The sequence below is a fragment of the Lepidochelys kempii genome, chromosome 12, assembly GCF_965140265.1.
Source record: "Lepidochelys kempii isolate rLepKem1 chromosome 12, rLepKem1.hap2, whole genome shotgun sequence".
Lineage (NCBI taxonomy): Eukaryota > Metazoa > Chordata > Testudines > Cheloniidae > Lepidochelys > Lepidochelys kempii.
The window spans coordinates 22,632,469-22,653,918 of NC_133267.1; the positions used below are offsets into that span (position 1 = coordinate 22,632,469).

At 41.2% G+C, this 21,450-nt stretch overlaps 1 protein-coding gene across 5 annotated transcripts in view; it reads left to right on the forward strand.

Annotated features, from left to right (window-relative positions):
* Positions 1 to 21,450, forward strand: part of DPY19L3 (dpy-19 like C-mannosyltransferase 3) — a 51,748-nt gene that overhangs the window by 439 nt on the left and 29,859 nt on the right. For 4 of the 5 annotated variants that reach the window (XM_073307830.1, XM_073307829.1, XM_073307827.1 and 1 more), the window contains exons 2-6: positions 2,946 to 3,088; positions 5,140 to 5,273; positions 18,230 to 18,320; positions 19,671 to 19,792; positions 20,675 to 20,820. In XM_073307830.1, the coding sequence (XP_073163931.1) occupies positions 2,968 to 3,088; positions 5,140 to 5,273; positions 18,230 to 18,320; positions 19,671 to 19,792; positions 20,675 to 20,820 (614 nt within the window). In that variant the 5' untranslated portion in view covers positions 2,946 to 2,967. Of the gene's footprint in view, positions 1 to 2,945; positions 3,089 to 5,139; positions 5,274 to 7,197; positions 7,296 to 18,229; positions 18,321 to 19,670; positions 19,793 to 20,674; positions 20,821 to 21,450 lie in introns of those variants that run through there. The other variant, XM_073307831.1, reaches the window with a different exon arrangement.

Consider the following 21,450-nt stretch of genomic DNA (forward strand, 5'->3'; position numbering starts at 1 on the left):
CGGGCCCTACCTGTCCCTTCCCACCATCGCCCCCACCTTTCTCTCCATCGCCCACAGCCCTTCCCTCTCCTCCCCGCCATCGCCCCCACCTGCCCTCTTCTCTCCTCCATCGCCCTCACCTGCCCCTAGCCCTTCCTACCATTGCCCCCACCTCAGCCCCTTCCCTCTTCTCCATCTCCCCCACCTGCCCCAGTCCTTCCCTTTTCTCTTCTCCCCTCCCCACCATGGGCCCCACCTGTCCATTCCCTCCATCATGCTCACTTGCCCCTGGCCCTTCTCTCCCCACCATTGCCCCAGCCTGCCCCTTTCCTTTCTTCCACTGCCCCTCACCTGCCCTCTTCTCCTCTGCCTTGTCACTTCTACCTGTTCCATATCCTCTGCCCCTGTCCTCACTCTGTCTCACACATTGCTCCCCTGCCTATTCCCCAACCCCCATCCCATCCACTCTGCCCCAGTCCCCTTCACTCCTGACCCATCTCCACCCTCCCCCATTGCTCCTCTGTGCCTGCCCATTCACCTGTCTCCATCATTCCTCCTCTCATAACCCCTCCCATTCCATCTCCTCTGCATCTTACCTGTCTTCCTGATCACCACCTGCACAGCCCAGCCTATGCCCCTTCCCACTCCTGCCTCTCCCACTTCTCTATACATCCCATCCCCTTGCCCCATCACCCTTTTACACCTAACCTGACACATGATTATGCACCTGCTCATCACATATGTTCTTAATTCCCCTCCAGCCTGTCCCCCTCTCTGTCCATATCATAGGTCCCTGTCAAATCCCCCTACATCTAAATCTCTCTGCCCTCATTCCCTCTCTCCATTGTATCACAACCACCTCTGTCCCAGCACCACTCAACACCTGCATCACCTCACTACACTTGCTGTTCTACATACTGTAGACTAAGGAATCCAATGAAATTTATGTTTTCTATGCCTGGTTATTCTAGTCTTTAATGTTATATTCATGGTAAAAATCAATTTTCCTGATAAGGCATTGGACAAAGTCTGGCTGAGACTACTATGCCAACTCTACTCCCTCCTTTCCTGTATTTGATTGATTTGCTGCTGATGTTCCTTTGTTGTTGGGATTTTCTACAGAGAAATCATCAGCATTTTTAAGAGATGTGTTCATGGTATTTCTAAAAATGATTCCCCCCCTTCTTTATTTCTGGGGGAGAAAACATACTGAACTTTGTCTTCTCCACATCAGTCTAGACTCTAAGGTCTGTAGCTCCACAAACTCTCCGAGGTGCGTTTGGAGTTCTTTTAAAAAAAAAAAAAAAAAAAAAGTTGCAATCGGCAATGGCTCACTTAGGGAAAGTCTACACTACAGTGCTACTTCAGCCCAGCTGCACATCTGGTAAAGATGCACAGTGCCAAAGAGAGAGCACTCTCCCATCAGTATAATTACTCCACCTCTGTGAGAGATGGAAGTTATGTTGGCAGGAGAGTGTCTCCCACTGACACAGTGCTGATGTGGACAGCGCTTAAGACGATGTAACTTGCGTTGCTTGGGGGTGTCTCCTTCACACCCCTGAGCAACATAAGTTATATCAACTTAAGCAGTAGTGCAGACCAGCCCTTAGAGCAGGGGTGGGCAATAATTTTCACGGGGGGGGGGGGGGGCGGGGGCACTCCATGAATTTTGGTAAGTTGTCACAGGCCACACATTTCTGTTATATTAATGGAGGGGGTGTGGGGTCTGGGAGGGAGTTTGGCACGTCTCTGCATGTTCCTTAGGGGGTGGGGGGCAGCAGGTCTCCATGCGCTGCCCGCGCCCATGAACACTGCCAATGGGAGTTGTGAGGACTGTGCTGGGGGCGGGGGCAGCGCGCAGAGCCGCCTCCCCTCCCCACCCCCCACCAGAGGCGCGCAGAGACATGCCAGCAGCAGCCAGCCGCTTCTGGGAGCGGCATGGGGCCACAGCAGGCAGACAGCCTGCCTGAGCTCCCCGCTGCGCTGCGGGACTTTTAGCGGCCCAGAGATTGCGAGGGGCAGCCAAAGAGCCTGGCGGGCTGGACAGAAATGTTAGACGGGCAGGGACCGTATTTTGCCCACTCCTGCCTTAGAGACTAACTTTTAAGTAGTCAAGCTTGGAGTCTGGGGATGGTGACTTATTTTTGCATTCAAAGCTAGTCATTGGTTTTAAAAGATAAAAGGACTTTAAAATTAAAGCAGGTCATTATTTATGGACGGTGCATTATGTAATATAGTTTAGGGAACAATTTTGCAGTGCACTGATTTTGAACATTGACTAGCTGACCTTAAATAGTTTCTCCCCCTTACCCCATCTCTGGTTTGTGATATGTTTAAGCTAAATAGTACACGAATATTACAAAAGTTGGGGATTTTTTTCAGCTGTATATCTAAACTAGTTGTGCTTTTTTTAATGTTTTCCTTCACAGGTTTTCTTTGGTGTAATCACTTTTGCATCTCATGGCCCCCGTCCTGCAAAGATTGTTAACTTTACATATTCTGAGTAGTCCTATTGATTGCATTGGGACTACTCAAAAGCCAAGATTTTCAAGTGATTAGTGATTTAGAGTGCCCAACTGAGACACCTTAAAAAGGGACTGATTTTTAAGGGGGCTTATGTTGAGTACTTTTTGAAAAGTAATTCCATTTAAGCCCTCAAGTTGAACACCAAAAATAACTAACCACTTTTGAAAATCTTGTCTACCATGTATAAAGTTCTGTATGAGTGTCAGTCTTGCAGAACTCATGACAGTCTTTCCGTTGCACTCTTTTTGATGTCTCTGAGCTACAGAAAATGACACTTGTTTTGGTAAAATATTTTGAATTACTGTACATGGGTATAACTTTTTAGGCCTCAGTTCACAATACAGTATGCTTGTGTGTTTTCATGGCTTGTCACACATTTTTTTGGTATTATTTGATAAATTTTTGGCAAGGAATATTTATTGCTTTGTATGTGTGTTTAGGAGTAAGACTGAAGAATAATGTATGAAAATTATTGACATCATGACAACCATCAGACACAGAAAGGGAATAAAAGTCACAGAAGTTGCTGAAGATCATCTGTCACAAGAGAAAAATGTGAAGCCTGAAGGAAAAGTTCGATCTGGTGGGTAATTATAAGAAATGTCGTATTGTGGACTCTCACTAATGTCAGTCTTTTGGTATCTACCCTTATGCACAGATGAGAACTAGGTATTGTACCAAATCTTTATCCAAGTATAGCCAAACCTTCTTTATGATCAAAGCTACTGTAGTCACGGGGACACTGTAGATTACTGCGCTAGATTCTATTACCTGTTTTCAAGTTCTAGTTTAGGTTACAAATTAAGATAATTTTGTGAACTTCATAAAACCCAGCCACATTTAGCAGCGTTCATCATCATTGACAGTCTTTGCTCAAGAGAGGCGTAGGACTGGACTGGAGTGACTTAAACCAGTGGTTCTCAGCCTTTTTCTTTCTGAGGCCCCCTCAACATGCTATAAAAACTCCAAGGCCCACCTGTGCCTCAACAACTGGTTTTCTGCATATAAAAGCCAGGGGCAGAGTTAGGGGGTAGCAAACAGGGCAGTTGTCCAGGCCCCACGCCACAGGGTGCCTCCACGAAGCTACATTGCTCAGGCTTCGGCTTCAACCCCAAGTGATGGGATTCAGGGCCCTGGGCTTCAGACCTATGCAGTGGGGCTTTGGCTTTCTGTCTTGGACCCCAGTGAGTCTAACGCAGGGATGGGCAAACTACGGCCCGTGGGCTGCCAGCCATTTTAATCCAGCCCTTGAGGGGTCTGGGGCTTGCCCTGCTCTGGCGCTCCAGCTGGGGAGGTGGTTTGGGGGCTGCTCCGCACAGCTCCCGGAAGCAGCAACATGTTCCCCCCCTCTGGCTCGAGCCTCCTATGCATAGGGGCAGCAGGGGGCTCCGCTCTGCATGCTATCCCTGCCCCAAGCACCACCCCTGCAGCTCCTGTGGATGGGGCAGTGCGCAGCAGAGCTGCCTGGCTGCGCCTTTGCATAGGAGCTGGAGCGGGGACGTACCGCTGCTTCTGGGAGCTGTTTGAGGTAAGCGCCACCCGGAGTCTGCACCCCTGCGCCCCGCGCCCCAGACTCACACAGTGCTACCTTCAATATACCTTTTGTTTTGTTGGGTTTTTTATGTAAATGAAGGAAGGACAAAGGGAAATTCTTTCATGGAAATGCTTGAGAGTTCACACCATTTGTTCTTATTTTTGTTAGGGTCACATTTTCAATCTATAGCCTCAGATTTTGTGCCTGCAAAATTGGGGCCACCTGCATTTGTGCATACATTTTGAATAGGTGGGGGGCCAATTTATCCAATTTGTGTGCACAGATGTAAATAGGCAAAATAGAGCTCTGGTATAAGTGGACAAATCCATTGTCTTCAGCTCCATTGAATCACACTTGCTTGTATCTCATTTGAATTTTGTCCAGTGCGACAGATAGCCACTTATATTAGATATACATCCACATCACAAAAAGCAGGATTACTGAAATCAACTTGGAAAAAGATTTTAAAACGAAGTGCACATGAGCAGTAAACTGAGTTGCTTTATTTAGAAATGCAGTCTCTGCATTATATAGTCTATAATTTTGTTCTGATGTCAGGAGGTGGTCATCTGCAATTCAGAGCATGACATCATCAGAGACTGCTTTGATCAATGCTCAGCCTCAATGTGGAAGTTTATTCAACCTGAAATGCTGTTTGAAAAAAAATTATAAAATAAGCAGCCAAGTTCAGAAGTTTAAAGAAAAAAGATTTTGATATCTTGTTTTGTGAGCTAACAGTCATGCTGTAGTTCATTAATTAGAAACAATGCCCGGGCGGGTATTCCAAAAACTCCTTGTAATTTAGATTTATAAATTAGATATGGTGTTTATCTAGATCTGTATGAGATCATGCGACTGTTTTTAAAACTGCAACTTTACATTTTCCTCTTCAAGCAGCGGCTTTTTCATTCTATATGTAACTAAAAGATTGCTATACCCGAAAATCACAAGTACAGTTTCCATAAAGCAGTTTGAGAACAAGGCTATAGTTACATACAAGTCCTAGACCCCACTAGTGGTGGTTCTGAAATCCATTTAAAATACATAAGTAGAATGGGAAGCTTCACAATCCCAGAGTGAAAGTGTTTTTCTTCTATAAGTTTACACAGGTGGAAAGCTATGGAAGAGACTTTCACTTACAGTTGGTGGAACTGTTGCCATCTCTTTTGGACTTCTTACTTCTGTTTACATTGCTACCCTACATGAAAATGACCTGTGGTTTTCCAATATTAAGGTAATGAAATTATTTTGATAATTGCATCAATGCTTTCCTAGGACACTGTTTGCAAGATGAATGTGTGTGGTAGGCTATATGCTTTTTTTTTTTAATCTATTTGTCTTGTCAGTCATACTGAAAATATAGAATGTTCTATCTGAAGATAGGTGTGGAGGAGGGTGCGAGTGAAAGAGCTCACATTTCCCATTTTAACTTTTCCCCCTACTTTCTCACATTGAAAACCTTTCAATCACTTCCATAAGTACTTTCCGAACTATGCTCTAAACATGTTCACACGACATTTTTCCATTATGTTCCTGCTATATTAATAGTAGCTCAAAATCTTGCCTACAAATGATCACCTAGAAAAAATCAAAAGCTGATTTCTCAACATTTTTAAAAAGTATTATTTTAAGAAAATAGGTGCCTTCCCAAAATCCTGGCATGTGACAGTATTATCTCTGTAAGAAGGTCTTTAATCTGAATAAAGAATTATATCTAAAGTGATCCTTCTGATGAAAGTGGGGCACAGATAATCATCAGTAAAACAAAACTCTCCAAGTAGGTAATATTTATTTTCAGGGCTTTGGAGCGGAGCTGGAGCCCGGAGCAGCTCCTGAACAGTGGAGCTGCAGGTTTTAGCCTGGAGCTGGAGCGGAGCCAGAGCACAGCCCAAAGCCCTGTTTATTTTCACATAATAGCATCCTTTATCTGAAAACGTAAAAGCACTTTTCAAACATTAATTAAAGACCTGTGAGAGAAATGGGATTATCCCCATTTTACAGACTAGTAAATTGAGACACGGGACAGGAAGGTCACTTAAGTCATTGGCAGAATTAAGAATTGAATTCTACACTGAAGTACCCAGCTCAAACCACTAGACTGGTTACCCTGGTATGTTTGTTTATTAATATAGTACCTCAAATGAGGATGAGACATGTAACCACCCCTACTCTTCTTTGAGGTTGTGAGGTGGGTCCTTTCACATAAGCACTTCTTTTCTCTTTCAAGTAGAGCAAACAATATCAAGACAAATTAATCTTTGGTTTATTGCCAGTTTCTGGAGCATAAATAAATAATGCCTCATGACAGTCCCCCAGAGAAAGCTTGTGTCCCCATTTTCTGGGGCTTGCCAAATAGGCCTGCTGTGGGTGTAGCTAACCCAGCCAGAAAATGTACTGTTTCCCTGTATGTCCTTTCAGCAGACACCACACTGGAACTCAGTGGAGCCCACAATTATACTTCAAATGTCCCTGACAACTGGACCCCACCCCCAACTAAGGCTGGCAGTGGTAAAATCCCTTCCTTCTCAGGGCATGCAGCTTCCGATCCACTCACCACCCACCCTGTATGCAAGGGATGTGGTTGCTGCAGGGAAATATACTTCCCTGTGTCAACACAAGCAAATTTGGCTCAGCAACTCCCTAGAACACTGTCTCTCTCCAAGAGATGTTCAAAGAGTAATCTAGCAAAGATGACTTAGCACAAACAGATTCTCTACTCAGGTAAAAATCCTGGTCCTCAGCCAAATCCTCTCCCGAAAGGAAAAGACTTACCTCCTCAAAGTCAGCTTTAGGTAGAGTTAGTTTCACAGCCTCAGAAATACTTGTGCTGGTGGGAACCACTGTGTGTAGGACTTTTCCCTTTCCAAGAACCAGTGATGACAGATTTTTTCCCCAGTATTGTTCCACAGGAAAATTATTGTTATGCTGGAGTCTAAATCAAAGAAAATAAATGAACAGGCGAGTTACTTTACTGTGAAAACACTTAGTCCTCACTGATAGGTACCATATATACACCGTATTTTTCTAATAGATTAGGTAAACATATTTTGATTATTCATACTGTAATACTCTTATACAATGTGTATGAGCTTCTTTACCACATTAACATCTTTTTATAATACGCACCTTTTCGCATTTCCAAAAACCTTTTCATACAGGTACTAAAAGCAGTAGTTACCAGTTACTGAAATAGTTACTGCCGAACTGCATGAACAACATTCTTTTGTGGCAGCCTCATCTTTCTTTGATTACACAGGTAGAGATGTATACTGTTGATAAACGTGACGTTCACTTTTGACAGTCTTTACTTTTTTAGGTTAAATATGTGTGTCTACAAATCCATGTACATGACTGAAAAGATAAAACATTTTATATTTGCCTCTGAAAAATTCAGTAGTTTGTGAATGTCTTCAAACTTACTACACAAGATGGCACTGACAAATATGTTTATCATCACAGTTATGTTGCTCAAAATTGGACAAAATGCACACTTCAATTTTTTCTTATTTCTAATGGAGTTAGAAATCTACTTTGTAAAATAAACTTTAGATATTTTTCAGTGATACATTCTGTTTATTGGAGTGTACTCTGTGTGTATGCTCACTTTGCATTGTTTCTAAGAAAATAAGTTTTCTATTTAGTAGATGTTAAGGGTCATATTTTTGGTGGGCTTCAGATTAACCTTTAACTTTGTAAGTGCAAATGTAAAACTTTGACTTGAATAGGCAGACAAGCATTTGCAAAAATAAACTTGTTACGGGAAGTTACCTGATATGCCTATGCCTATTTGATCTTGCAAACTTAGAGGCTATTTCTATAAATTTGGCTTCAAATTGTTTAACATGATTTAAGAACAAAGGGGTTATCCTCTGCTATTTGTGCTTTATTTGCCAATTAAGGAGGACTTTGGGATGATTCAAAGCTGCAGCCATGTGCACTCTTGCAAGATACTGTATGTCCATCTATAAAAGACATTTAGACATAGGGGTGTCCATATATAGAAAATATTTTTTCATTATGTTTTTCAAATTGTAGTATATACTATATACTAATATAGGCAGTGAAAGTTAGTGTATAACCATTTAGATCTTTAAAGTTATGTTGAAAACAAAATGTAAATGGTCTATTTTCTTAATCTTTTTATGGTTTGGCTGATACATATATTCCTGCATATTTGAACTAAATTTCCTCAAAACTGTGTAGCAATATGCCTTATTTTTCTGGAGGTCTAAATGCTGGTTTTATTGCATGTAATCTAATCTTTGACAACAAATTATTGAGAGCCTTTGCTAAATGAAGTGCAGATATTATTATGGGTTTTTTTGTTTGTTTGATTTACTAAACATGGTGTATACTGGAAATGGAAGCCATACTAACACACACTCAGTGTTTCATAACCCAAGGACCTACAAAATTCTCTAACATAGCCATTGTTGAGAAACAAGGAAAATGTCTATTATAAGAGAGAGTTCATTTTTTAAGGATGTAGTCATACATTTCTTTAAAAGTGTTACTGAGCTATCATACATCTATTTTTAAATGACTTTGATTGAAAAGGTTGTAAAAAAGACCGATTTTTTACATTTGACAGTGATAAATACTTTAATACATATAAGAATTCCATAAAGCCACCATGAATGGGATTCACACAGCAGACTGAGATACTGTGCTGCCTAGTGGAATTCACAACTCTGAGGTAGATGGCCAGGCTCCCTATACAATGCATGGGGAGAGATAGGCATCTAAAAACAGGATTCACAAAAGCCAGCATACTGAGTGGGGAGCTGCCTAAACTAATAAGAAATGCTCAGGAAAGTGGTGTGGCCTAAGCCTTGCTCCTCAAAGGTAGTTTAGGCGCTAAAGTCCAGGCCAGAGGGAGGTGCCTCCTTCCACTCAGGATTCACAACCATAAATTATTCTGATCCTCCTAAACCAGGTTCGTGATTCTTGTGAAAAACCAGGGAGGTGGTCATGTTCCCCTTATAACCTTTAGCCCAGTTGTTAGAACACATACCCAGGATGTGGGAGACTGGTTCAAACCCCCTGCTATCTGATATGGAGCAGGGGGTGGAACTTGGCTGTCTTGTTTTGCAAGCAAGTGCCCTAACCATTTTGTTATGGAGTATTTTATGCTATGGAGCTCTCTCTCTTTCCCCTTCCCCCTGCCGTTAATGCTGTTCCACTGTGTATAAATACTTAAAGTTTAATTAGATCAGGGGGACTGTAGCCTGAGTCTCTTGCGTGTAAGGTTGTAAACTCTCCAGGATTGGCCTGGAGTCTCCAGGAATTAAAGATTAATCTTTAATTAAAGATTATGTCATGTGAATAAATCTCCAGGAATATATCCAACCAAAACTGGCGACACTACCTACTTCCCGGGGACATGTCCTAACCACAGAGCTATAGTCTCTCTCTCCCAATGAATATTAAGTATTTATATATAATGGAATAGCTCCAACAGGAGATATTAAGAGTCCCCTATATTCCAGAATACCCTGTAGCCCAGTGGTTAGGGCACTCACTTGCAATGTAGGAGGACCCAAGTCCATGTTCCACATCAGGCAGAGGTGGGGGATTTGAACCTGGGTATCCCACATCCTGGGTGAGTAACTCTGACCATTGGGATAAATGTCATAAGAGCGTTAACAGGCCCCACCATCCTCTTCCATGCGGGTTTGCATGTGCGCTGAGCATGCCTACTGGATTAGGCCCCAAAGGCAAGATAGGCCGGAGAATGTAAACTTTGTAAATTCCATGGGGGCTGAGGTGTGAGTTAAACTCAGAGCTGCTGGACAATGTCAGGACTTAGGCAGCTGTGTGAATGCCCAGCCACTGATGTTCAGGTGTGTTGGGGACTTAACAGTGGAAACTTAGGTACCATGGGAGTTTAGGTACCTATAGGGTTACGTGGCAGGTGAGCAGGGGTTTTGTGAATGCCAAATGTTACCTAAATGTTGGATTTTAAAAGGCAACTAAAGTATTAGGCACCAAAGTCAGCCTTGTGAGTCTCATCCCTTGTCTCTCTGAATTTAAATATTTTAGTCTCTTTCCATCTCACATCAGGTACAATTAGCGAGTTGTTAAAAATTTGTACATAAAAACAACTAATAAATTATATTGCATTTAAAAATGAGTTTGAAAGAGAAAAACAGTATGCATTGATAGTATAGATATTGAGATATTTCATTTGTCAGACAGCATGAGATGGGATAAAGAGGTGGTAAGTTTCAAATGAGGTGCAACAAGTTATATCGGCAAAGGGCTGGATTCACTACTGTAGTTTTACCATAGTGTAATTTCTTTGTAATCCAGATTTCACGTATTTAGAAATTTGAGTTTAGGATAGATAACAAAGGATAGCCTAAGGAGTTACAAATAATGTATTTACAAGCTGGAAATATATATGCAGTTGGAGGGTGATGTTTAGAGGCCTTAAAAGCTTAAAAAAGCCTACCATAGTGTAGGTCAAATTGGATATGAGCTTGCAATATAATATAGAATCAAAGTCAAGGTGACTTTTGGACTGCATATTTAAAACCATCATTTCATACACCTAAGCAACTGACAGTTCCTCTTGGCCGGTCACTGGTGAGATCACATATAGAATACCATATACAGCGGGGTAAGGAACCTTTGTTCTGGTGATGCATTTATGCCGGCCACAGACTCAAAGAAAAAACAAAAACAAAAAAAACCCTACGGGTCACACACAGCTCCCGCGTCGAGGGGAGGCTTGAGGCTCACCCCCGGAAGCAGGGCGAGCCGGTGCGCATGGCTCCAGCCCTGTTGGGGGCCGCTCGGGGCTTCCCTTAGGGTTGCCAACTTTCTAACTGCACAAAAACGAACAACCCTGCCCCTTCCCTGAGGCCCTGTCCCTTCCCTGAGGCCCTGCCCCCACTCACTCCAGCCCTCCTCCCTCAGTTGCTTGCTCGTCCCCACCCTCACTCACTTTCACTGGGCTGAAGCAGTGGGTTGGAGTGCGGAAGGGGGTGAGGGCTCCAGCCGGGGATGCAGGCTCTGGAGCAGGGCCAGAAATGAGGGGTTCAGGGGGTGAGAGGGGGCTCCAGGCTGGGGAAGAGGGTTGTGTGTGGGCTCTGGGGGTGAGGGTTTGGAGTGTGGGAGGGGGCTTAGGGCTGGGGCAGGGGGTTGGAGTGTGGGAGAGGGGTTGGGGGGGGGTTGGCGCTAGCCAGGCAGCACTTACCTCACTCAGGCGGCTCCCGGTCGGTCGGTGGCGCAGCAAGGCTAAGACAGGCTCCCTGCCTGCTTTGGCTCCGCACAGCTCCCAGAAGCGGCTGGCATGTCCGGCCCCTAAGTGGAGCTGCTACCAGGCGGCTTTGCATGATGCGCACTGCCTGCAGGTGCTGCCCTGCAATGCTCATTGCCCACAGATCCTGGCCAGTGGAAGCTGTGGAGCCAGCACTGGGGGCAGGGACAATACACAGAGCTTTCCTGATCATCCCTGTGTTTAGGGGCTGCAGGGACATGCCGGCTGCTTCTAGGAGCTGCGCGGACCCAGGTCAGGCAAGGAGCCTGCCTTAGCCCTGCTGCACGGTCAACTTGACTTTTAATGGCCTGGCAACCCTAGCTTCCCCCGGGAGTGGGGCGAGCTGGCACTCGCGGCTCCAGCCCCGTGTGGAGGTGGGGGTGCTCAGGGCTTCCAGCTCGCAGTGCCAAGACTTGCTGCAGGCAGGATGAAATTAAGCAGGGGACTGGATCTGCACCGCAGACCATAGGTTCCCAACCCCGATGTACAAGTCTGAGCATTTCAAGGCCAGAGAAATGTCCCTAAGTTAGAGGGAATTAAAAAAAAAACAAAAAACAAACAAAACTTCAGTATAACCTCAGTGTTACTAACACCTCGGGAATGGAGGTTGTTTGTAACTCTGAATTGTTTGTAATTCTGAACAAAATACTATGGTTGTTCTTCTAAAGTTTACAACTGAACATTGACTTAATACAGCTTTGAAACTGTACTGTGCAGAAGAAAAATGCTGCTTTCCTTTTTTTTTTTTTAGTGGTTTGTTGAACACAGTACAGAACGTGTATTTCTTTGTTTGTTTTGTCTCTGCTGCTGCCTGATTGTATACTTTCAGTTCCAAGTGAAGTGTGTGGTTGACTGGTCAGTTTGTAACTCTGAGGTTCTACTGTAAATGATTAAATGCGCTGGAGGGGACAATTTAAAGGGACAACTAAAATAACTAAATTTGATGAGCTTGGCTAAATGACAAATAAGGAAATATATGATAAACAACCCTAGCTATTATGAAATTATTTAGGGTGTTCTAGAGGTATGTAAAGTTTAAAAAAAATATTAAATTGAACAAAGGAAGAATACAAGCTGAATAGCAGGAACATTTTTTCTAACATTTTTTTAAATCTATTAAAACTATTTCCTTAATAGAAAAAGTTTACCATCCTGTAACCTTGCACATGATCTCTAAGGTCCAATCCAGTGCCCATACTTCAGAGGGCATTGGATCAGCCTTTAAATCAGAGTGAACTCTTAGGTAAAGTTAAATTGATATTGAAAATATCATTACAATAGGCTCAACTTCTTGGAAAAAGTAAATTGCAGTTTTTGGATGCAGCATTAATTAACAGTTTTTGTTTTTAAAAGTTTCGTAACATTTTAAATAGAATTTAGCAGTGAGACCACGAATTTGTTGGGCACTGTGAAGGATCTGTTTGTTGTAAAACATTTAAGTGCGCAGTCTGTTCTGTCACTGATAACAGGGATATTGTTATTAGCATTTTCATATATATTAAAAGGATGATCTGTCATAAAGAATAGCTTTTTATTTAATAGAGCTTGGCTGTCCACTGTGCTATGCCTGAGTGCTGCTCGGATGCAGTGGTAAGGTGGAGCTGTCAGGGAGTTAGTCATGGACTCCTGATTCTCAGCTGCTTGGCCCAAGCCGAAGACAAGTTAAAGCTGTCAGGGGCAGATTTAGTGTACATTACTGTTGCAGGGTCTTTAGCAGTCAGCCTGTCTGGGCTTTAACAGTGAAGAACTGGACATGGTGGCGACTCGGTCATTCCCACCACTCTATCATCTTATGCCAGAGGGGCTCCCTTCACCTCCTCCCCACAGAGTGCAATGCTGTACTGAACACGTTTGGCCCTAGTCTGGTTTTAAATTAGGTGGACCAGAGAATCTGCGTCACTTATTTTTGTGTATATACCCTTTAGGTTTAGAAAATGGAAACTTTATTCTGAATTAGTGTTCCAATATGGAGAATAGATTTGTGGACATTCCAATTGCTTGGTTAGAGAACTGTGCAGAAAATCCTCCAGCTTTGTTCAGCTTCAAGAACTGAAAGTGAGAGGCTTGTATTTTATACAATTATATACCGTAACTCAAAAATAAACATAATTGAAATTGACATTTATGAACCTACTGCTAGTGATGGCCTTGTTATAGAAATGTATCAGTTCCACTGTGGAAGGCCTATCTTGAAACCCAATTTTCAATATCCTGCAACAATGAGAACAACTTTACTGTATAGCAACCGTGTAATAAAGTACTTCTTTGTAGACAGCCTTCCTTCAAGAGACTAGTGATAGAACCTTCTATGGTATGAATGAGAGCCTTGTTGATGAGTTAAATATGCACACTCATCTCTGTTTATCTAATTTTGCCATGGTAATTGGAATAAGGGAAAGCCAGTCTGGTACCTCTCAACACAAAAATAGAAAAAAGCAAGTATCCAAGAACTATGACATATGCTATAAGTTAGATGCCATGAGAGAGAGAAGTCACAGAATAACTTTGTCCAACACAAAGGATAATGTTTGCATACAATTTTAACAGTGGTCATAGGAGCCTGGCTAGATGATGATGAAGAAAACACTGGGCTTGAGTCTCCTCTCACTTCCACCATCTAACTCCATTGACTTCAGTGGACTTACTTCCAATTTATGCTGGTGTAAAATGAGATCAGAATCCAGCCCAATATTCTTGTGTGTTAGCTCTCTGAGGGAATTCTAGAGTGTGCGCACGTGCACGCACACACACACACACACACACACACACTTGAAGTGCCCAGTGTATCTTCCCATGTGTCATTTCTGCAACAGCAAATGAACTCATAAGTCTACATTTTTCTCAGGGAATGAGCTCTACTATTCCATTCATTAATAACCCAAGTGAACAGGTGTAATCCATTCGGAAAAAAACAAGCTGGATCAATACTTTAGTACTTTCCTCCTGAAGAAGTGTCACTTCCAGTGTTTGACCAGCTATGTATGTTGCTTGGCACCAATACCCTATACCAAAAGTCTAATCAACATTTGAGCAAGAGCCACGCCATTCTAACAGATGGACAAGAGATTAACCAGCCAAAAGACCATGTATGTGCGTTAAATATGTTTGCTGAGAGCATGATTCACAGCCTGGAACATTGATAGCAGCTGTCTATATTGAGTTTCCACTTGTACAGTTGAAGAGCTTTGCTAATCTGACTGATCTGCATTGAAATTTAAGATTTGAAAACAAAATATATATGTTTTTCAGTTACACAAACTATGCTTTGGCCTTGTTAAATCAGATCGAAGAATGATGGATGAAGGCAGTCAGTGTAATTCGGTCCATATTTGTGCTTTTTATATAAAAAGCATCAATTCAATTTAGCCATTTTCCTAAATCTGGTATGACAGGCTGACTGCTAAAGACCCTGCATCAGTAATGTACACTAAATCTGCCCCTGACAGCTTAAGATGGTTGAGGAAACTTGTTCTAGAATCTAAGGACTTTCACTGTTAATTGTGACTAGAGCCTTTTTGTATGTTGTTTTCATTGCTTAATACTGCAATAGATGAAAGAGTGGAGTTCAAAAGACTACACTGAAAATGTGCCAGACAAGTATGGACTTTTGAGACAGTAAGTGAGTTTCCAGGGGAATTCGTTGGGAGAGGATAATGCAAATCCCCAACTCAGATAATGCAAAAACCCAGCCTTTTGAAGCTATGCCTGGAGGAAAGGGTCATTGTTGGCTGGTTACCTGTTACAAAAGGCTAAGAGTAAAGGACAAAGCCATTTAAAGAAATGGCTGGTCTGTCCAGTCTGAGTTCTAGTTCTGGATCTAACATGGGTGAATTTGCAGCCACAGGGAAAACCCAGATGGGGGTGTTGAAGGACTAAAACCTACCAGAGCCCTAGGGTGGAATAGGAGATGACCTCTGGTAAGCTTTTTAGAATGTATATAGGTTCTTTTATTGTTTTAATGTCTTTTCTCTGTAATATTTTACCTTAAAAATAAATGTGCTTACTTAGAAGGAACTGTGGGCAATATACTGGTCATAGCCCTTAAACAGAAAGTAAAACAGAGGCGCTGATCTTTTAGGTATTCTAGCAGGCTGAGTATATCACAGTGTAAGGCAAAAAATTGTGGAGCCTTAAAAATGCATGGTCAGAAAGGAGTGAGGTGTGTGTTTCCACCAGGCAGAGGTGATGGCTAGGAGCTGGAAGCCTTTAAGTGGATGCTGTTGGTGGACCACAGAGGGGGAAAATATAGTTTCAGGGCAATTGCACCTATAACAAATATTGTTGAGCATGGTTGATATGTTGCATCATAAACTGCCATGGAAAATTCTGCTGTTCCTAAGGCTATGGCTACACTAGAGAGCTTACAACAGCGCAGTTGTAAACTCTCCATTTAGCTGCTCTAAACTGATGAAAGAGAGCTCTCCCATTGGTTTAATTACTCCAGTCCCCACCACATAGCTATGGTGGCAGGAGAAACTCTAACTTATGTTGGCTTAAGCTGTAGTGTAACCATAGCCTATATCCTTCAAAATGTCTTTTCACATGTAAATTTACTTTCATAAAGATCTTTTAAGAATGTCTTAGAGCTCTTAGAAAACATTTTTGCTAGGAACACTGTAGATTCTGTGAAACATTGCACAAGTTGAACATACAATAGTAAAATATGCACTCAGTATACTCAAAACAGTATATATTTTTATTGACATGGCACACTAAGAAAAGTATAAATTGCCATTGAACTGGAAAAGTGTTGTGAATGAGTAAAGCAGATGTTATCTTAGCATGAAACAGATGTAAAACTCACTAGTGTTTGGGTCGTAAAATATAAATAGCATTTGGTTGAAGACAGCTGGTGCCAGAATTACATATTAATCATGTTTGAATGCATTTTTGCTAATTAGATCCCCCTCTGTGATTACTAAGGGGAGGGGGAGAAAAAGAGGTAAATTCCAAGTGTTCAAAATTCCTTCTACTTTAAACACTTAAAAAATGTGCTTCTGTTTGAGAAAAACTTTGTATTAGTGGTGAATTTAAAACTGGAAACTGCAGCTATCCCATCCTATGATCTGGTCCAACTCTATTCATTTTGCTTAGTATGATATTAAATACTAAAAGACACAAAGTCAATGTAGTCCACTGACATAGTAATGTTTTAGTATACTGGAAAGCAACTGGAGAGTTTCAGTGTTGACTATTGTGATTCGAATGTATTTTTATTTGTCAGTTTTTCCTCAGATCAGAGCTTCTAGTGGTTTATTTTTGTCTACAGTTAACTTCAGCAAAATGTGTTTTTGCAACATGATTCTACACTGGGGAAGAGGAAGCCATTTTTGTCCAGTTTTATGTTAGCACTGACCCAACATTGATTCTGGTCCAACATTAGGAGATTAGAGAATCAGCATGACTGTGTAAAGGAGTTGCAAGTCTTAGGATGCTACACAATATTGCATTAACAAGAATGGTACCATAAAAGTTGGGAAAGTAAAGCTATTCAGTTATTTCAGCAATGTGCTTTTGTACAGGAAGATGAATTAATAGGATTAGCTTTAGGAATCTTATTGCGATTTCTTCATGTTGAGATTGCCATATGTGGAGTAAGCAATCTTATTGGGTTCTCAAACCCTTTCTAGTTTTGTTAACTATAGAAAATTTAAAAAATTTCATTTATGCACTAAAGGTCACTATTATTTCTAAGATAAAATGAAAAACTAAATGATTTCACTGCATGATATTTTGTTTTCCATATTTTAATTTGTCAAAAAGTGTGCTCATCCAAGGCTCTGAGCATGTGTATAAACCTCATTAAGCACACAAGACTCATGAACTAATGGAAGGAAGTAGAGATCCCCTATTGAAAACCCCCTTCTGTCTAAACTAAAGCATTGTAAGTTTGAATGCCTCACTAGGTCTCAACTGCTGCAGCATCAGCCAAAAAGACAAAAATCAGAATTTTGAGATACTGAGAACTCAAACAAATTTAAGGCTTTATAGATTGAAACTAATACTTTAATTTGGAATGTGAAAACAAATAGGAGGCCAGTGTTTTTAACCTATAAAGTTAAAGTGTTGAAGAGCTGGAAGAAACACCATTTAACAAGTGGGCAGCTGCATTCCACACTAGCTGATGTCTTCAAATGAGGTTAAGATGTAGCCCTAGGTAGAGCACGTTTGATTAATCTAGCCTTATGGTGGCAAAGGCCTGGATATCTGTAGATATGTCTGTATCTGGAAGAAAAGAGGCAGTCTTCTAGCCAGCAAATCTGAGTAAAAATATGCAGTTCTTAGCTACTATCAATGTCTGACAATCCAGAAAAATAGTAAATGAGGAACCAACAACATCCCTACATTTCAAACTTGCATGATAAAAGGCAAGCAAGCTTCTTCAATCAAGAGTGGTAACACCACCTCTGCCATTTTGTCTGTCCTTCCTCTCTCTTCCCCTCTCCAGTTTACCAACATAATATCAGCCATATTTGGATTAAGTCACATAGAAAGTATGAACTAGATGACTCCGATCACTGTACATATAAGTTTAGCAGCTCAGCCAGGAATTCTGTTCCTAACATGAAGGGGAAGGTTTAGAGTTAAAAAAAAAAAAAGTCAGTTGAAGCATAATATAAATACTCCTATTCCAGAATTACAAAAAACTTTTCTTTTTATCAAACCTTTATTTTGGGCCTAAGTTCCTGGCACATGTCTCTTTACCCAAGGGCCCATTTTTACAATTTTAACTCTTCTGAGTAATTCTCTCTCATGTTGACTTTGATGGGTCAAAATGTGAGAGAGGACTGCTCATGTGAATAGGACTTACAGGATCAGGCCCAGAGTTTGCTGAAGCAAGTCATGTTCACTCAGCACTGATATGTAAACATAAGCTCTGGTGTATGATTGTATCTTAAGTAGCAGGACTTCTAACTTATTTGCAGGAAGTAGAACGGGAAATTTCATTCAGGACTGAATGTGGATTGTATTACTCTTACTACAAAGAGATGCTGCAGGCTACATCCATCCAACAAGGTATTTGTAACCTGTAAAGTAAATTTTACTTTGCTTTGGTGAGATGCTGTTGTTAATAAAGTGAAAAGTGAATATAATGTTTATGAAAGGTGCTGTAATAATCATGCTAGAGACAACTTTGTTGGATTCATCCACAAAGCAGGAATAGTTTAGATAGTGGAAATATAAGCTCTGCAATGGTACATTGGTTCCTCCAGTGTACCGCCCCATGAGAAAGTGAGATCACTCCTAAGTGTGATAATGAGGCAAAACACTAAAAACAGGTATAGAAATGGTTTTACTCAACAATAGCTAAGCATTTGATATGCTGTAACTGCTTATTACAATAATTATAAATAGTCAATACTACACTGTGTTCTACCCCCTTCCCACCCTTTTTTTGTATCCATGGGTTGTGTCATAGGCAGATAGTTTGGTGGAAGGGACCTTTTTTTGGCTACATATTTGTACAGTGCCTAGCACAATGGGGCCCTAATGCCTGGTTGAGACCTCTAGGTGTTCTTGCAAAACAGATAAAGAATATCTACTATGATGTCGATTTGGGTTATTTGTGATAGTGTCTTGTCTTCAAGACACGGGACTGAGACTCCAGTTAATTTTCCTTTTGCTACCTAGCAGCTAGTATGGTTGGTAACAATTTCATCAATGCCAATCTCAGCTGACTTTAAAACACAGTGACCTAAAAGTGAATGGCTCATGATCCCAGTATTAATGTCCCAACTCTAGTGCCCCTAACATCATTTATTATTGCAATTTCCACAGCATCATGTTTATAGGTACAATATTGCATGTTGACATACGTTACTAAATATACAGAATTGCATTCACTGTATAGCAGTCCAGTAATCTCCATTCTAAGGGTACATAAACACTTCAATAATTTAAAAAAAAAAAAAATACCATACCACAGCACCAAGTCTCAGAGCCTGAGACAATTGAGTCTGGCTCATGGGTCTAAAAATAATAGTGTAGACCTTTGGTCTCGGGCCGGAGCCTAGGCTCTGAGACCCTCCTATCTTGCGGGTTTTCAGAGCCCCGGGGTCCAGCCTGAGCCTTAATGTTTACGCTGCAATTTTTAACCCTGCATCCTAAGCCCTGTGAGTCCAAGACGTCTGATCTGGCATAGCCATGGTCATGCCACGAGTCTTAGGGTATGCCTACACTGCTATCAAAGTGGGAAAATTAACTTTTATAAAAACCATGATATAAAAACCATGTTTTGAATCCTTGACGTAAAGCTTTGCAAAGTTTTCCATGAGAGATCTTAAAATACACTTGCAAACTTTTCACTGTACAACTGAAGGAGGGGAGGGAGATATTATTCTATTTTAAATTCTCTTTAACATTTAGGTTTACATGGCTTAATATATGACAATAAAACTGAATCTCTGAGGACAATTAACATACTTGAAAGAATGAATGTTTACCAGGAACTGTTTCTCAGCATACTATATAGGATTCTTCCCATTCAGGTAGGTATTTAATTATGGCTTTAAATAAATAGCTATATATGGATGCTTCATGAAAGCCACCCAGTGAACGAGAACCTGCATTTTGGTTAATTCCAAGGATAAATATATTCCTGCAATTGTTTTAAATCAATAAAAAATAAAAGAACCCTTAGTTTTCAAAGCAACCACATATGAACATAATAGGAAAACCAAATTTTAAATGTTTAAAGGTGGTTGGAATTACCCACTTGTGGCTGCCATTATGGATTTACAATTGCAAAAGGAACAAGACCCTTTATGGTCATTTTAAAGCTTTAAATAGTCTATGTATGCGTACGTACATGTGCACTCAGGGTTTTAAGAAGCAGGATAGGTCTGGCCAAGTGATGGTGCTGCCTTGTAATATGCCAGGACTATGAGGGAAACTCTCCTAGCTTGCCTCATTTAATTAGAGGAGTAAATATAGCCTTCCTACTACATTCTCTCTGGCTAGCAGCTCACCTCACCCTTGTGGGTAATGGGATGTGAAGATTCTTGTAGCTATTACAGGTGAGTTCCCTCCCTGTGAGTGGGCAGGGTATTGAGAGGTGGAGACCACGAGAGTGTAAGATGGGACTTTAAACAGGAAGCTTTGAAAGGGTTTGCTTAACAGCCCTTCATATTATTATGGACTATGAGTAAACTACATTTAGGCACTTAAAATAGATTTTTGAATCACTGGGTCATAATGATAAATGTATTTTTGAAAAAAATGTACTGGGTTTTTTATACCATTTTACTGGTCTTTAACACTGATTATTTGTATTGTTATTTTGCAAAAGTGTTGAGATGTTACCTTTAAATTCACATTAATTTTATAAAATACTGGAAATAATTTAACTACAATATTCCTCTGTTTTACAGAATTATTTAGAGCCTGTTTATTTTTATATCTACACTTTGTTTGGACTTCAGGCACTTTATGTCATTGCTCTGTATGTAACCAGCTGGCTTCTTAGTGGAACATGGCTTTCAGGTTTGTTAGCAGCTTTCTGGTACATTACAAACAGGTGAGTGTGAAATAACATGTGACCCTTCTAAAGTTTTAGTTTCTGACACATAAGGTTAAGACATATTAAAACAGTGCATTGCTAGGATTAAATTGGGGGTAAGGGAGAGCATAAAACAGCAGAGAGGGTCTCTCTTTAAGTCAGCCAGATATTTAAAAACATTAGATATAATTAGAGATAGTCAAAAGTTTGAGGAAACTCTCTAAAAATATGGCCTATCCAAGCTCTTTTTGGACCAGACTGAAGAGGGAGTTCCCCAGTGGCTTTTAGCCGCCTATGTAGTTCCCACATTGAGCAGCCCTTCTGTGCCAGCCTCATATCCCCTCAGTGCAAGTCAGAGTATTCTAAGAGGTGCAGTGACTTATGCCAGATGTACCACAGCCCCAAGAGCTTAGGGTGACCAGAACTTCTGTCCCAACCACTCCCTTTGTTCCTCTATAGATACCTCTTGCATTGTGGGTCAGGAAAAAGGTGGCATAGGACCTGCTGTGCTGCGATGGCACCTAAGGAATCCTCAATTCAGGGAATCCTTAAGGGATCAGATTAGCTGCTTTGCATTGCCCTACCACCAGCTTGAGTGAGGCTGACTCTTAAACTTTCAGTTGTTTTCTGAAACTTAAAAATCAAGAA